We start from the raw sequence: 17695 nt of genomic DNA, 5'->3' as shown, positions 1-17695 counted from the left end.
GAAATAAGATTTAAATACTTCTAAACATTGCAGGAAAAGGTTGAAGAATGCATTTCTTGCAGGAAACAGTGATCCTCTTGTACACTTTTAGTATACTTACTTCTGTGGGCCTAAAGCCATTTCACCTGTTCGTTTCAGTGTCATTTAAAAATCCTTCCTTGCTAGTGGTCATTCAGCCTCTTTGTCCCTCCTTTTTCCTCTTTGGGAGCATGGGTTAACTACTGTATAATTAGCTTTGTCGTGTTTATCTGTTCTTTGGAGGACTTTTTTTTCTTGGTTTTCTACTCCTGTGAGTCAATGTGCTTACAATGCTAAGCTCGTGGGCACTGTACATGCACTCTACTGCTTCAACCATAGCGCATAAATCACACTCCTCCAATGCGTATTCTTGCTTGTCCCACCACCCAAGACCCTCTTCCCGCTGTCGCTTGTTAACGCCTGTGCCACCACAGCCGCTTGCCCCTTACCCACTTGTTTTCTTTTGCCTCGCTGCTTCGCACTCATAGCGGTATGTCTTTTCTTCCTCTTCCTTGTTTTCAGGCATGTTGCTATTTCTTTGCGATGTCTGCGGGGTCTTTTTATTCCTGCAGTTTTATGTAGCACGAACTCAACACAAAGGTATTGGAGTGCTTTTTTTTGTGCAGTATTATATAGCGCAAACTGAATACAAAAGTATTACAGCTTTTTACGTGAGCACCGGTTACGTTACACAAGAACACATTCATTTTTGGGAACAAGGGGAGATTAAGTGATTTGCCCAGAATCACAGAATGTTGAGCCGGCGTCGAGACTCAAAACGTATTTCCAGGCTCCAAAGTCAGCAGCTCTGGCCTTTACGCAACATGCTCACCCTTAGGGTTCTTTGTCTGGTGCGTGTGGGGGCAGTCTAGGAATGACTTTTCTTTTTCTTTTTAATATAGCGCTTGGTAATACAGATTGTGCCATTTCATAGTACTGCAAAGCAGGTGCCATTCTTAACAAAATCACAATAATTAATTTGCATCTACCTTACAGAGATGCAGAGGAGAAAAAGCTATGTCACGATTGTAGTCTGAAACATTCTCATTCTGTCAAGACCTCTGCAGTGGTTGCATTAACCAACTGACTTGAGTAGAGCTTAACAGTAGGCGATAGCACATGTTCTTGATAACCTCCGGAGGGTCACCAACCTAGCACATAGGTTAGTTCAAGGCAAGAAGGTGTTGCCTCCAAACTGGTTGAAAAGGAGTCATGACTCCGAACCCAAGCACCTCACGGCCTCAAGCTTGATAGCAAAAGCATGTAGCCTTTGTATGTAAATTGGGCCTTTTCAAATAGACTTCAATTAGTAGAGGCAGCCATTATTCTAACCCTGTATTGCAAAGAAGCTAACACATGGGTGCTACAGTGAGGGGAGCAGCATATCATAAGGCACAAAAGTGGAGCAAACTCCACTTCCTCTTCTAAGAATTCACTGGTGTCTTGGCTTTGATGACAGTCCCCTCACAGCTACTGCCACCTTACAGATGTCTAAAACTGCGCTCGAATAGCACTGCTTCCTGTGTGAAGAGGCACCGCCTCGAATACTCCCCACAGTTTCTGTCAAAGGTGCAGAGCACTTCCCCATCGCCCTCTGGACTACTGCGATCCACACATCGTCTCTCACAGTCCAGCAATGGTTAACCTGCTCTCCTTTCTTTTAACCCCCAGGCTTCATGTAACCACTCCACTAAGTTCCCTGCATCATTTGATATAAACTCTATGCATTATTTCTGATTACAGTGGTTAATAAGTTCATAAAAAATCAATCCCAAGAAATTATCTTTCTGACCCTATCAAGTGGCCCTTTTCTCACTCCTGCTTCTACAGGTGTTCCTCTCTGTGCTTCACCACACCTCCCCTTGTCTATGGGAATATACATGTGTTTGTTTATATGGGTACACACACCAAAGACTACATCTCATAGCCAATCCTTGACAGTAACAAAGAAAGACTCTATGGGCAGGATATGTTTTAAACAGGGGAACTGTTGTTTCACAAATTGTGGCCACCAGGATCAGCCACTGCTTGTACTTATGTAACCCAGATGTGTCATTATGGCTGAAGTCTTTTTTTTGTATAAGACACCAAATAGGCAGGATGTATGCCAAAATTGCAGGGTAACCTGTTACGACTCTGTCGTCCCATTTCTAGGGGGCTCTGTAAAGGAACTGTCGGTAGCCTGGGAATCACCTTGAACACTTATCTAGAGTCCCTTGCTGACTCCCGTTTGATTCTCTTTTTGCCATGGTATACTTTTGTAGTATTACATTTGCTTCCTGGGACTGCAAATCCCATAATGCACAACCTGGTAATCCAATTGCTCCTTTTCACCGGATCCTCTCCGTGCATTGGAGTTCGATTCCTTTGTGTTACAGACCCCTTATCTGATGGTGTTCCAGTCTTGTTCCTGTTTTGTTCCAGCTTGAACCGGTTTCCTGTTTCTCTGCCCTGCTCCTGATTGTTCCAGCCAGAGTCTGCTACCTATCTCTTAACCTTGTACCTGTTTGTTTCTTCCAGAGCCTGCTCCCTGTTTCTTTGTCCTGCTCCTGCCTTGTTTCAGCCTGAACCTGCTCTCTGTTTCCGAGTCCTGTTTACTGCTTATTCCTACTCCCTGTATTCCAGCCCTGTCCTTGACTGTTCCAGCCAGAGCCTGCTCTCAGTTTTCAGTCCTGTCTCTGTTTGTTCCAGCAAGAAGTTTGCACCCTGTTTTCCAGTCCTAGTCCTGCCTTTGCTTCAACCTGAGGTTGTTCCCAGTTCCTGCCTCTGCCTCTGTCTCTTAGTTTGTTCCTTCTGTTTTTGTTTCCTCTCGGTATTTGTGTCTGGTAAGTGTTCTATCAGTTTTCACCAGTGTATAAGTGTCCTCCTTTGTACTGGGGTTGGCTCCTGGTTTCCAGGAGGCAATTCCAGCCCCCATCCTTGTCTAGTGTTATACATTGTCTATTGTGCCTAACAGTGACAGGGTGCTATTGCTGTTTTTCCAGGAATCGCCACTGTGTTTCCAGGTGGACCCACAAGAGCTTGTCTTGTGTATGTAAGTACTATCCTTGTTTGTGCTCTAGGGTCAAGACACAGAATCACTTCTGCTGCCTCGTTTCGATGGGGCTGGCGGGGTGACTATCTGTAAGAGCAAACTGCACAGTGGCATTGACATTCCCTGTCACTGTGGGAGGTTCTGCGCCCTACGCCCTACCCTGTGTACAACCCCAGAGGTTTTGTCCATTAGTAATCCGTTTCCTGTTTGTTCACACAAGGGTTACTCTGCTTTTACTTTCCTGTTTCCTGTGCCTGTCCATACCTGTCCTTTCCTATGTATGCCTTTAGCTGCTCTTTTGCCCCAGTACACTACCTCTTTAGGATATTTGGTGACCTCAAGGGGTGTCCCACCAGAGTCCTGATCAGACTCGTTTGAAACCGTGACATAACCACTGTGTAAATAAGTTCCTTATAAATTATTTTTTAGTAATGTATGTTATGTGGGCATCAAGAAACTCTGAAATGGTTCTGGACCTACCTTGGATCCCCCCCCCCTCAAAAAAAACCATACATTTGGAACCTTTTCATAGCCCGAAAAAATGCCAATGAACCAGCCCCGTAGGAGCCCCAGTGGGCATCACTAGTCTTGACGGAAAAAACACTATTGTACAAATCTAGGCTTCCCGCTCTACTCTGAGTGGTCCAGATGGCAAGACCAAGACTTCACATTTTGAGTAGCCAGCCCAACAGAGATAATTCTGACTTCAAACCCATCAGTCAGTGCACAAATGTATGCACTGATAAGGCACCGTCAAGGCCCCAGAGATTCAGGTACACATTTCTGTTCTACAGAGTCTAGTCCTGAGCCGAGGCCTGTCATAAGTCTATTAACCCAAGGCAGTGCTTTAAATGAATACGGAGTACAAGTCCTTCGGTATTTCCTTTTAAAACACTGACCCAAGGTCACAGATGTCGCACCTCTAGAACCTATCCTGTCGGTCCATCTACCACTGAAGCTCTGTTTCACCAATCTGCACACATTTGAAACCTCCAGTTCAGTTAAGCTGCCTCTTCTGTTATTCTCTGTATACAGTCGATGTTTTTAAAAGTCAGGCTTGTATTACCAATTTAGAGAAATAATTCCTTTAAAAGTTTAACACACAGAAATATATGGCTGCCCCATTTTCTTTGTTCCCAACTCTTTTGACCTCTTCATTCTCCAGGTTAAATGCCATGAAGGTGCCTCTTTGTGGCTTGTTTGGTGCTATAAAACTTTAGGTAAACACACTAGAAAGGGTTGCATCTCTAGGGTATTACAGCCAGTCTGAGGGAAGGAGGCAAAAACACTCCCAAGATGGCGGCCTTGTTGTGTCCTCTCTCCTTCAACAACAGGCCTGGGAGGGCTGCTGTGTTACCTGGCATACATCCACTACACTCCAAACCAAAACACATAGGTAAAAGACACTGTGGTTTACAACACCAATAGCTCCAACTCTCACAAATGTGACAACTCTTGCATTGCAAATGCTTGTTTAACATCTGTCATTTGTTGAATGCACCTCTTGTTTCTGGGAGCAGGGTAGTGTTTTAAAATATAAAGAAATGCCAAAACATTGCAATGACTGTGATGAAGTTGCATATCATCAATCTGGTGGAGGAAACTGAGGCAGCAAATTGTACTTAGTTATAATGTCTTCTCCAGATACTGGAAGATTTCCAGGTTTTCCATATTCCACATCAGGGTCCTAATTTCTACAAACTGTAGGTCTGGTTGGTGGTGCAGTAGAACAATAAGCTAATACCCTGTGTCTCCAAAAATGTCTGACATATAGCCATTTTGTGATGAGGATTCATGATAGGCATGCTATTGCTTATGTCATTTGTGATCTATGTAATCTAATCTGTGATGGCATCAATGTCCAGTGAGATGTTATTGATGTCATTTGAGATATTATGAAATGTCTGAAATCGTAAGCAGTGTATGGCAGGGGCCACAGTTATGGTGCATATATATTATCACTGGCAAATTCTAGGTGTATTAGGTTTTGGAAACAAACCTCTCTTCAACTGTATTTAGTTCATTTAGGGCCAGATGTAGAAAGCTTTTTGCATGGTGCAAACTGTGAAAGTCGCAGTTTGCGCCATGCAAAAAGCCTTTTGCAATGCACATTCACAATTTGCGAGTCGGTACCGACTCGCAAATTGTGAATGCGACTCGCAAATAGGCAGGGGTGTTCCCTTCCTATTTGCGACTCGCATCGCTATGCTAAATTGCTTTGTGACCGCGAATGCGGTCGCAAAGCAATTCGCAGTTACCACCAGTGTCACACTGGTGGTAACCCATTCGCAAAAGGGAAGGGGTCCCCATGGGACCCCTTCCTCTTTGTGAATGTTGCCAATAAGGGTTTTTCAGAGCAGGCAGTGGTCCAATGGACCACTGCCTACTCTGAAAAACCGAAACCAAAAGGTTTCGTTATTTTTTTTATTTTGCAACTCGTTTTCCTTTAAGGAAAACAGGCTGCAAAATAAAAAAAAATGCTTTATTTAAAAAGCAGTCACAGACATGGAGGTCTGCTGACTTCAGCAGGCCACCATCCCTGTGAGTGCAGGGACTCGCTATGGGGTCGCAAAATGCGACCCACCTCATTAATATTAATGAGGTGGGTCTTTGCGACCCCATAGCGACTCGCAGTCGGTGTCTGAGACACCGTACTGCATCCGATTTTGCTATTCGGAAATTGCGAGTCGCACCGACTCGCAATTTCCGATTCGCAAAATCGGACTTTGCTACATCTGGCCCTTAATTTCTTATGTTTTCCCTATGGACATGAACCATAGCTTCCTTTCAACTGTTTTTCAGTGATTTTCTTATTTATTTTCAAAGGACTATGATTGCTGAGGCAACTCTTATGTAAGTCACTTAGATTTTGCTTTCTTAGTGACAACAAACTCTTGTGCAGGGCCACCATGTCACAAGTGGAGTCGTAGTACCAAGCAAAGAAAGTCTTACTTTTGAGACTGGCCCATTGGTGAATTCATTCTGTTGAAAAGCCCCTCCTCGATTTTGTGAAATGTTGTTACTGGCCTAGTATCCAAAGTGTGCACTTAGATTAGAAAAAAAACATTCCACAGTATTTTCTTCTGAAGGTCTATATCCCGTTTTGTCTTGTTGTAGGTTTCTCTTTTGAATAGGTTTTTATACTGAAAGTCAGAGTACTGTAACTCTTCCACATGCTATTGATCCAAAATGTTAGGGAAGTTCAGAAATTACAAATACTTTCTGCTAGACCTGACAACCTTTGGTGTGTTCCCCAAAACATTTTGCCTTATCACCTCCCATTAGCTGAAATTTGTTTTTGTTGTCTTTAGGACTATGTTCACCTGCTAACCAGTGCGGAAGTGCTTGTGCTCACTCCTTTCTTAAAACATGGTAAAATTGGCTTACACGCAATTTGCACATTTCCTTTACTTATAAGTCCCTTGTGAAGTGGTATTACATGTACCCGGACCCCGTAAATTAAATACCATTAGTGGGCCTGCAGCACATATTGTGCCATCCACTTAAATAGCCCTTTAAAACATGTCTCAGGCCTGCCATTACAGCCTGTGTGCAGTTTTGGTCTGCTAACACAACCTGAGAAAATAAACTTTTTGCCAGGCCTAAACCTCAATTTTTAATACGTATAAGTCTCCCCTAAGGTAGGTCCTTAGGGGAGGGTGCATTGTATTTAAAAAGGTGGACATGCAATTTTAAGGCTTACATTTTCTGGTAGCTAAAAATTGCCAAATTTGATTTTTCACTACTGTGGCGCCTACCACTCCTACCTACCTTATTACATTTAGAAAGTGCTAACATTTGATTGGGAGCAGGAGGAAATGTCACGTTTGGTCTCAAAAGAATTGTAATTTAATATCTTCTTTAATGGTAAACTCGGATTTTAATGCACAATTCTAAAAATTTCACTTTTCGAATGTTGGCATTGTTTTCTTGTCCTAACAATTAGGTACCTGCAGTCTGTGTCCTATGTCAATGACAGTGAATGGAGTGGCAGTTGACCTTTGTGTAGTCCTCACAAACAGGCAAGACAGACGGGGACTAGATGTTGGCATGATGGACCATCTTGTAAGGATGATAGTGGCAGGACTGTTCCCTTCCCTTCTTACATTTCAAACAAGCTGCCTCCAGCACACTCACAAAGAATGTGACACCAGTGTATTGTCACCCTAGACCTCTTGGAGCCTGGGCAGGGGAGGAAAGAAATTTCAAGAACCAGATGGGTGGGCAGGGAGGGCGGGGGGGAGGGGGGGGGGAAGGTGTAAATGGTTCTTTCACTTCAGAGGCTGGCACTGGGTATAAATATTAGAACAACTCTTCAGTTCACTCCTTGCCCTGCAGAAGATACCCTGTGGTTGAGGTGCCACATTGCAATAAATTCCTTTTACTCTGTTTAAGAAAGGCACTTACGTAAGTTCCACCCATATCAGTCTTCAACCATCCAGGGTGCAGCGATATGCAGAGGATGCCATCCGGTTTTAGATCTGCAGCAAGGCACCGGGTCACCATGTTTAGTGCAGTCTATGGAAGAAAAAGTTGGTGAGAGTGAGCATTACTAGGCACCGGTAATAAACCTCCCAAAGTCCCACTCCTTTCTAAGCCCCGCTACTTATTCCATTAGATGGGTAGTCCAGCTGTGTTCATCAATACCATTGGTCTTAATGCCAAGGGGCTTGCAATTCATATTGCAAAGTAGCCACATTCTTTCTGCATATACTAGGTGTAGGAGGCTGGACTGGCTTGTAGTGAGTACCAAGGGGTACTAGCACCTTGCACCAGGCCCAGTTATCCCTTATTAGTGTATAGGGTGTCTAGCAGCATAGGCTGATAGATAATGGTAGCTTAGCAGAGCAGCTTAGGCTGAACTAGAAGACGAGTGAAGCTCCTACAGTACCACTAGTGTCACTTGCACAATATCATAAGAAAACACAATACACAGTTATACTAAAAATAAAGGTACTTTATTTTTATGACAATATGCCAAAGTATCTCAGAGTGTACCCTCAGTGAGAGGATAGGAAATATACACAAGATATACGTACACAATACCAAAAATATGCAGTATAGTCTTAGAAAACACTGCAAACAATGTATAGTTACAATAGGATGCAATGGGGACACATAGGGATAGGGGCAACACAAACCATATACTCCAAAAGTGGAATGCGAACCACGAATGGACCCCAAACCTATGTGACCTTGTAGAGGGTCGCTGGGACTATTAGAATATAGTTAGGGTTAGAAAAATAGCCCACCCCAAGACCCTGAAAAGTGAGTGCAAAGTGCACTAAAGTTCCCCAAAGGACAAAGAAGTCGTGATAGGGGAATAATGCAGGAAAGACACAAACCAGCAATGCAACAACAATGGATTTCCAGTCGAGGGTACCTGTGGAACAAGGGGACCAAGTCCAAAAGTCACAAGCAAGTCGGAGATGGGCAGATGCCCAGGAAATGCCAGCTGTGGGTGCAAAGAAGCTTCTACTGGACAGAAGAAGCTGAGGTTTCTGCAGGAACGACAAGGGCTAGAGACTTCCCCTTTGGAGGACGGATCCCTCACGCCGTGGAGAGTCGTGCATAAGTGTTTTCCCGCCGAAAGACCGCCAACAAGCCTTGCTAGCTGCAAATCGTGCGGTAAGCGTTTTTGGATGCTGCTGTGGCCCAGGAAGGACCAGGATGTCGCAAATTGCGTCAGGAGAGAGAGGACGTCGAGCAAGACAAGGAGCCCTCTCAGCAGCAGGTAGCACCCGAAGAAGTGCCAGAAACAGGCACTACGAGGATGCGTGAAACAGTGCTCACCCGAAGTTACACAAAGGAGTCCCACGTCGCCGGAGACCAACTTAGAAAGTCGTGCAATGCAGGTTAGAGTGCCGTGGACCCAGGCTTGGCTGTGCACAAAGGATTTCCGCCGGAAGTGCACAGACGCCGGAGTAGCTGCAAAAGTCGCAGTTCCCAGCAATGCAGTCTGGCGTGGGGAGGCAAGGACTTACCTCCACCAAACTTGGACTGAAGAGTCACTGGACTGTGGGAGTCACTTGGACAGAGTTGCTGGATTCGAGGGACCTCGCTCGTCGTGCTGAGAGGAGACCCAAGGGACCGGTAATGCAGCTTTTTGGTGCCTGCGGTTGCAGGGGGAAGATTCCGTCGACCCACGGGAGATTTCTTCTGAGCTTCTAGTGCAGAGAGGAGGCAGACTACCCCCACAGCATGCACCACCAGGAAAACAGTCGAGAAGGCGGCAGGATCAGCGTTACAGAGTTGCAGTAGTCGTCTTAGCTACTTTGTTGCAGGTTTGCAGGCTTCCAGCGCGGTCAGCAGTCGATTCCTTGGCAGAAGGTGAAGAGAGAGATGCAGAGGAACTCTGATGAGCTCTTGCATTTGTTATCTAAAGTTTCCCCAGAGACAGAGACCCTAAATAGCCAGAAAAGAGGGTTTGGCTACCTAGGAGAGAGGATAGGCTAGCAACACCTGAAGGATCCTATCAGGAGTCTCTGACGTCACCTGGTGGCACTGGCCACTCAGAGCAGTCCAGTGTGCCAGCAGCACCTCTGTTTCCAAGATGGCAGAGGTCTGGAGCACACTGGAGGAGCTCTGGACACCTCCCAGGGGAGGTGCAGGTCAGGGGAGTGGTCACTCCCCTTTCCTTTGTCCAGTTTCGCGCCAGAGCAGGGCTAAGGGGTCCCTGAACCGGTGTAGACTGGCTTATGCAGAATTGGGCACATCTGTGCCCAAGAAAGCATTTCCAGAGGCTGGGGGAGGCTACTCCTCCCCTGCCTTCACACCATTTTCCAAAGGGAGAGGGTGTAACACCCTCTCTCAGAGGAAGTCCTTTGTTCTGCCATCCTGGGACAAGCCTGGCTTGACCCCAGGAGGGCAGAAACCTGTCTGAGGGGTTGGCAGCAGCTGCAGTGAAACCCCAGGAAAGGCAGTTTGGCAGTACCAGGGTCTGTGCTACAGACCACTGGGATCATGGGATTGTGCCAACTATGCCAGGATGGCATACAGGGGGCAATTCCATGATCATAGACATGTTACATGGCCATATTCGGAGTTACCATTGTGAAGCTACATATATGTAGTGCACGCGTGTAATGGTGTCCCCGCACTCACAAAGTCCAGGGAATTGGCCCTGAACAATGTGGGGGCACCTTGGCTAGTGCCAGGGTGCCCTCACACTAAGTAACTTTGCACCTAACCTTTACCAGGTAAAGGTTAGACATATAGGTGACTTATAAGTTACTTAAGTGCAGTGTAAAATGGCTGTGAACTAACGTGGACGTTATTTCACTCAGGCTGCAGTGGCAGGCCTGTATAAGAATTGTCAGAGCTCCCTATGAGTGGCAAAAGAAATGCTGCAGCCCATAGGGATCTCCTGGAACCCCAATACCCTGGGTACCTCAGTACCATATACTAGGGAATTATAATGGTGTTCCAGTAAGCCAATGTAAATTGGTAAAATTGGTCACTAGCCTGTTAGTGACAATTTGAAAGAAATGAGAGAGCATAACCACTGAGGTTCTGGTTAGCAGAGCCTCAGTGAGACAGTTAGGCACCACACAGGGAACACATACATATAGGCCACAAACTTATGAGCACTGGGGTCCTGACTAGCAGGGTTCCAGTGACACATAACAAACATACTGAAAACATAGGGTTTTCACTATGAGCACTGGGCCCTGGCTAGCAGGATCCCAGTGACAGTGAAAACCCCCTGACATACACTCACAAACAGGCCAAAAGTGGGGGTAACAAGGCTAGAAAGAGGCTACTTTCTCACACAACCCCCCCCCAACGAAGGACAATAAGGCTAACCTTGGCCAGTTGAGACTTTATTGTCTAAGTGGTGATAAGTAGAGAGTAGCTCTGCAATAGACTGGTTACTCCCTTTATCATCCACTATATGGTTACTTCCCTTTGGGGATGTAAACCACCCTGTTTGAAGTTTTTTAGCTAAGCAACAATGTGAAGATGTATTTTCAGAGTTTTTATCAGTAACTTTTAGTTTAGAGCAGTGGGAATTGTCCACTGAACCTATTTGTAGAGATGAAAATGCCAGACAGGGATGCTGTCGCAATAAACCCATAGCTGGGCAAAAACTTTGTCCATATGGCTGAAAGAGAGAACAGGGATGCTGTTTCTCTTGATTTGGAGCAGGGCAGGGATGCTGTCCTATGAGCTCCACACTAGGGCAGGTATGCTGTCCTAAGTGTTGTGAGGCAGTGCAGGGTTTCTGCACTAAAGTTTCTCTGGGAGGGTTGGAGGGATGCTCCATGTTAACTAAAATGGTGTTCTTTTTCTCACCAATGTTAGTTATCCCACAGAGAGGTACTTCCACCTCAGGGAGTACAGCTTTGCCAGCTGATGCTTCCCTTGGAACAGGTGCCACCCCAGGAGAGGTTTCTCCCACCACAGGAATGGTATCCTGAATGGCAGGGTGGTTAGGGGATACTGTGATACTTTTTTTTAACTGTTGATGGAGAGGGATCCTGAGTTTTCAGGCCTTCTCTCCTTTGTTTTTTCATTTCAGTAGAAATGAGAGGGAACAATTCCTCTGGGATGCCCAGCATGGCTGCATGGGCATAAAACTCTACATCAGCCCAACCTGAGGCCTCTAGGTCATTACCTAAGAGACAGTCTACAGGTAAGCTAGGTGATACCACCACCTGCTTAGGGCCAGTAACTCCACCCCAACTAAACTGAATTATAGCTAAGGGAAGAAACTTAGTGGAGTTATGGACATCAATAATTTTATACTGTTGTCCAATGATGTGTTGTTCAGGAGCCACTAGGTTTTCAGTCACCAAAGTGATACTGGCACCTGTGTCCCTGTAGGCCAAGGCCTCAACACCATTTATTGAAACTGTCTGCCTGTACTTATCCATTGTAAGGGGACAAGCAGCCAGTGTGGCAAGGCCAATGCCACTAGGTGTGACAGAAACTGTCTTGGGAGTGACTACCCCAGTTTCTACTATGGACCCATAAGTGAACCCAACTACACCCTTAACTTGACTGTTGCCAGCAGTCCCACCACTAGTACCACTACTGCTAGGGGCACTAGAGCTTGATGTATTAGTGGTGGTAGGCTCAGGGGGTTTACCTGGACAGGACTTATCCCCTGGCCTATGGCCTCTATTTTTACACACAAAGCACCAAGGCTTTTTAAATTGTGTAGGTTGAGAAGAAGAGGAAGAATTTGTTTTATCCCCACCCCCTGAAGAGTGTTTAAGATTTGAAGTGGGATCTTTGGTTTTACCCTTATCCCCATGCTTATCTTGAGATTTTCCACCATCTTTCTTCTTATTGTTCTCTTTGTCACCCCCTGTATGAACTTTTCTGTTCACCCTTGTTCTGACCCATTTGTCTGCCTTCTTTCCCAATTCTTGGGGAGAGGTCAGATCAGAGTCCACCAAGTACTGGTGCAACAAATCAGACACACAATTATTAAGAATATGCTCTCTCAGTATCAAGTTATACAGGCTGTCATAATCAGTAACTTTACTGCCATGTAACCACCCCTCCAAGGCCTTCACTGAATGGTCAATGAAATCAACCCAGTCTTGTGAAGACTCCTTTTTGGTCTCTCTGAACTTTATCCTGTATTGTTCAGTGGTTAAGCCATAACCATCCAGGAGTGCATTCTTAAGTACTGTAAAATTATTGGCATCACTTTCTTTCACAGTAAGGAACCTATCCCTACCTTTCCCACTAAATGATAGCCATAGGATAGCAGCCCACTGCCTTTGAGGGACATCCTGTACAACACAGGCCCTCTCAAGTGCAGCAAACCACTTGTTAATGTCATCCCCCTCCTTATAAGGAGGAACTATCTTATGCAGATTCCTGGAATCATGCTCTTTTGCAGGATGACTATGGGGAATACTGCTGCTGCCACCATGGGTTTCTAAACCCAACTTCTGTCTTTCCTTCTCTAATTCTAAAGACTGTCTATCCAAATCCAGCTGTTGCTTTTTAAGCTTCAGTCTGGTTTGTTCACCTCTCAACTTATTGAGTTCCCTTTCTAACAATCTGTCATCAGGGTTGGTGGGAGGGACATTTCTAGATACAGAGGTATGATGGGAATGAACAGAAGGAGACCTGTCCCTTACAGAGGGCACCCTAGCAGCTTGGCTAACAGAAACATCATTTCTACTGTAATGAGAATGAATGCTCTTGCTATGATGTGAGACAACACTATCTGTATGGTGTGACTCAACCTCAGTACCAATTATGCTAGACTGTCTAGTAATGGGCAGGCTAGGAAGTTTCTTTCCTGAATCTTTTCCTGGGGGAGTCCCTGGATCAGATTGGGAACCATTAGCTACTTTTTCAACAGATGGGGCACTTTTAGCCTTATCTTGTTCTCTAAGCATGTTAAGTAACAATTCCAAGGAAGGATTCTTCCCTACACTCAAACCTCTCTCTACACAGAGACTCCTTGCTCCTTTCCAGCTAAGGTGGTCATATGCAATCTTAGACAGGTCAACATTTTGGCCTGTGCCAGACATTTTTAGAGAGAGTTAAAGTGATAGAAAAAGAGAAAAAAGTTTGTCAGAGCTTTTTAGAAAGACAGAGAAAAAAACTTTTTAAACTTTTAAGAACTTTTTGAAAGTTTAGAAGTACTTTTCAGCACTTTAGAAAAGAGTGAAAAGAGGAAATGCAAAACTTTTTAGCTATGTGTACACACACTGAACTTGTTTTGTATATTTTTCTCTTATGAAAAGTACAATGACAAGAGTGGTAAGTAGTCTCAAAGCACTTATCCCACTGCTGCACAACCAATGTAGGAGGCTGGACTGGCTTGTAGTGAGTACCAAGGGGTACTAGCACCTTGCACCAGGCCCAGTTATCCCTTATTAGTGTATAGGGTGTCTAGCAGCATAGGCTGATAGATAATGGTAGCTTAGCAGAGCAGCTTAGGCTGAACTAGAAGACGAGTGAAGCTCCTACAGTACCACTAGTGTCACTTGCACAATATCATAAGAAAACACAATACACAGTTATACTAAAAATAAAGGTACTTTATTTTTATGACAATATGCCAAAGTATCTCAGAGTGTACCCTCAGTGAGAGGATAGGAAATATACACAAGATATACGTACACAATACCAAAAATATGCAGTATAGTCTTAGAAAACACTGCAAACAATCTATAGTTTCAATAGGATGCAATGGGGACACATAGGGATAGGGGCAACACAAACCATATACTCCAAAAGTGGAATGCGAACCACGAATGGACCCCAAACCTATGTGACCTTGTAGAGGGTCGCTGGGACTATTAGAAAATAGTTAGGGTTAGAAAAATAGCCCACCCCAAGACCCTGAAAAGTGAGTGCAAAGTGCACTAAAGTTCCCCAAAGGACAAAGAAGTCGTGATAGGGGAATAATGCAGGAAAGACACAAACCAGCAATGCAACAACAATGGATTTCCAGTCGAGGGTACCTGTGGAACAAGGGGACCAAGTCCAAAAGTCACAAGCAAGTCGGAGATGGGCAGATGCCCAGGAAATGCCAGCTGTGGGTGCAAAGAAGCTTCTACTGGACAGAAGAAGCTGAGGTTTCTGCAGGAACGACAAGGGCTAGAGACTTCCCCTTTGGAGGACGGATCCCTCACGCCGTGGAGAGTCGTGCATAAGTGTTTTCCCGCCGAAAGACCGCCAACAAGCCTTGCTAGCTGCAAATCGTGCGGTAAGCGTTTTTGGATGCTGCTGTGGCCCAGGAATGACCAGGATGTCACAAATTGCGTCAGGAGAGAGAGGGGACGTCGAGCAAGACAAGGAGCCCTCTCAGCAGCAGGTAGCACCCGGAGAAGTGCCAGAAACAGGCACTACAAGGATGGGCAATTCCATGATCAGAGACATGTTACATGGCCATATTCGGAGTTACCATTGTGAAGCTACATATAGGTAGTGACCTATATGTAGTGCACGCGTGTAATGGTGTCCCCGCACTCACAAAGTCCGGGGAATTGGCCCTGAACAATGTGGGGGCACCTTGGCTAGTGCCAGGGTGCCCTCACACTAAGTAACTTTGCACCTAACCTTTACCAGGTAAAGGTTAGACATATAGGTGACTTAATAAGTGCAGTGTAAAATGGCTGCGAAATAACGTGGACGTTATTTCACTCAGGCTGCAGTGGCAAGCCTGTGTAAGAATTGTCAGAGCTCCCTATGAGTGGCAAAAGAAATGCTGCAGCCCATAGGGATCTCCTGGAACCCCAATACCCTGGGTACCTCAGTACCATATACTAGGGAATTATAAGGGTGTTCCAGTAAGCCAATGTAAATTGGTAAAATTGGTCACTAGCCTGTTAGTGACAATTTGAAAGAAATGAGAGAGCATAACCACTGAGGTTCTGGTTAGCAGAGCCTCAGTGAGACAGTTAGGCACCACAGAGGGAACACATACATATAGGCCACAAACTTATGAGCACTGGGGTCCTGACTAGCAGGGTCCCAGTGACACATAACAAACATACTGAAAACATAGGGTTTTCACTATGAGCACTGGGCCCTGGCTAGCAGGATCCCAGTGACAGTGAAAACACCCTGACATACACTCACAAACAGGCCAAAAGTGGGGGTAACAAGGCTAGAAAGAGACTACTTTCTCACACTAGGGGACAGGGGACAGTCATTAGCCTGAGATGTCAAATCAGCAATCTTTGAGTAAGAAACAGGTCTGGGCTAAACTAAGCACAACACACTTAAATCAAAGGAATTTTGGTGTGATTTGTTTGACCGGCCCCTAATTTTCATGATGAAAAAATGTGGCACTTTGTTGCATGGCTGTGTCGGCAGCTGCGGCTTCCATTTTCCACATTTTGCCAGTTCAATATTTTGAAGGAGAGCTGGACATGGTATTGTTATGATAAAGTTTCTTTCTTATACTTTGTTTTTTCATATTTCAAAATCATATATATTATCGATTTAAGTGGATTCTGACATTTAGACTTGATCTAGGGAAAACAGCATTGAAATATATTTAAAATATACCAGAATATCAGATAACAATGACAATGTGTTATGTCCTACTGTTTATAGAATGTTGGTTCATGAGGGTTCTGGGGCTAAGGGGAAAGTTTGGGACAAAAGTTGGGGTCGTTCAGTTGGGAGTGTGCTGTGTCATGTCTGGCGGTACCTGCATGTAGTGAAGATTATGAATAAACATACCTTCTTTGAATCAAATTGAGTTTGACATCTCCTAGAGACACAACATGTGTTTTGGTGACATGCTGGAGACAGTCACCACTTCTCCGACCCACAATGTACTCCAGATGAATGACTTCAGGAGTCTTCAAGGAGGCTGCGGGGTTGAAGTAACCGCAAAGTGACAGCTTAGTGGACGGGCACATTTCTTTCACATATACGGTGTGAAGAAGGCAGATTTCGGGGGTTCCACTGGGTGAGGGGCTCAATCTGGCGCATGCTTCTTCATTCTCAAAGGAAGCACCAGTGGAGACCGCCCCCGCCGGATCAAGTGAAGACCCGACTCGTGCTCCTGGCACAGGTGTAATGGGACGACGACCTGCCCACTCGCTGGCCTGCCCATTGCAGTTAGAGATGCGGAGGTGTTTTCTCTAGGAGGCACAGCTGAGGTGAGTGACAACAGGAGGGTGTGGCAATTTCCTTGTGGAGCAGTTCAGGTTTCATCGGTCATACAACAAAACATGCCTTGAACTCCCTTAAACATCAGGGATCATGACACTGTGGCAGCCATTTTATGGGATAGGGCATTTAAACCTTAACGGGTATTAACTATATGGTGATTAACGTTTTTTCTTCCTTGTTGCTTGCGATGACAAGCACACCTCTTCTCAAGTAAGTAGTCATGTACGGCAAATTACCAAGTGTGTAGAAATAAATCATTCAGATAACGATTTATCTATGTTGCTTGTGGTGACAGGCACGACTTTTATTATAGCGAATTAGCTTCTGTCGTAATACTTGGTACAATTGCTACATTTTGGTTTTCATCTGCATCATCTGTTTTTACAGTGACGAGCACACCTTACAAGACTAGAGGTGGTGTTATGAAGAAATTGTTTACACTGTATTTCAAGATTGTACAAGTTGGTAATTCTGTAAACTCGGCTACAAAGTGCAGTTGATGAATCTTCCACCACCATTCCTTAAAAGCCCTGGTACAGCACCTATAGTTTGGAGGGTGTGGTCTGATGCACTTGAAATGTATCTAGGGGCTATAGGTGCATCTTGGATTTGTCCCAAAAGGAAGAAATTCTTACTTCTACATTTTCTCTGATTTGAAGGCAGAGAAGTGTTTAAACATTTACCTGAGTACGAATTTGTTTACGGTGAAGTATTCGATGAATATCAAGAAACAGTTCAGAAGTTAGAGAAAAGGTTCGACATCTAGCCTTTAGCCTCAGCCTGGTGTTGATTAACATATTTTTTCAGTGGATTCAATTGCAAAACTAAAATGTGGATACGTATGTAAGTGAGTTACGCAGACTCAGTTCACAATGTCAACTTGAGAACTTTACTGAACAAATAATTAGAGACCAATTTATAGGCCACTGCCATGATAGACATTTCTAACTAAAACTACTCACCATAGGTAATCCCACTTTGGATGAAATCATCTAAGTTGCAAATAGCATAGAACTCTTTCAATTATCCTTAAAATAA

At 44.8% G+C, this 17695-nt stretch overlaps 1 protein-coding gene across 1 annotated transcript in view; it reads right to left on the bottom strand.

The window, feature by feature from the left end:
- LOC138301036 (C-signal-like) overlaps positions 1-17695 on the bottom strand; it is a 125042-nt gene that overhangs the window by 1376 nt on the left and 105971 nt on the right. The window contains exon 5 of the mRNA XM_069241062.1: positions 7460-7570. Coding sequence (XP_069097163.1) covers positions 7460-7570 — 111 coding nt within the window. The remainder of the gene's footprint in view (positions 1-7459; positions 7571-17695) is intronic.

This window comes from Pleurodeles waltl, chromosome 6 (genome assembly GCF_031143425.1).
Source record: "Pleurodeles waltl isolate 20211129_DDA chromosome 6, aPleWal1.hap1.20221129, whole genome shotgun sequence".
Classification (NCBI taxonomy): domain Eukaryota; kingdom Metazoa; phylum Chordata; class Amphibia; order Caudata; family Salamandridae; genus Pleurodeles; species Pleurodeles waltl.
This window is presented reverse-complemented; position numbering and strand designations above follow the sequence as displayed.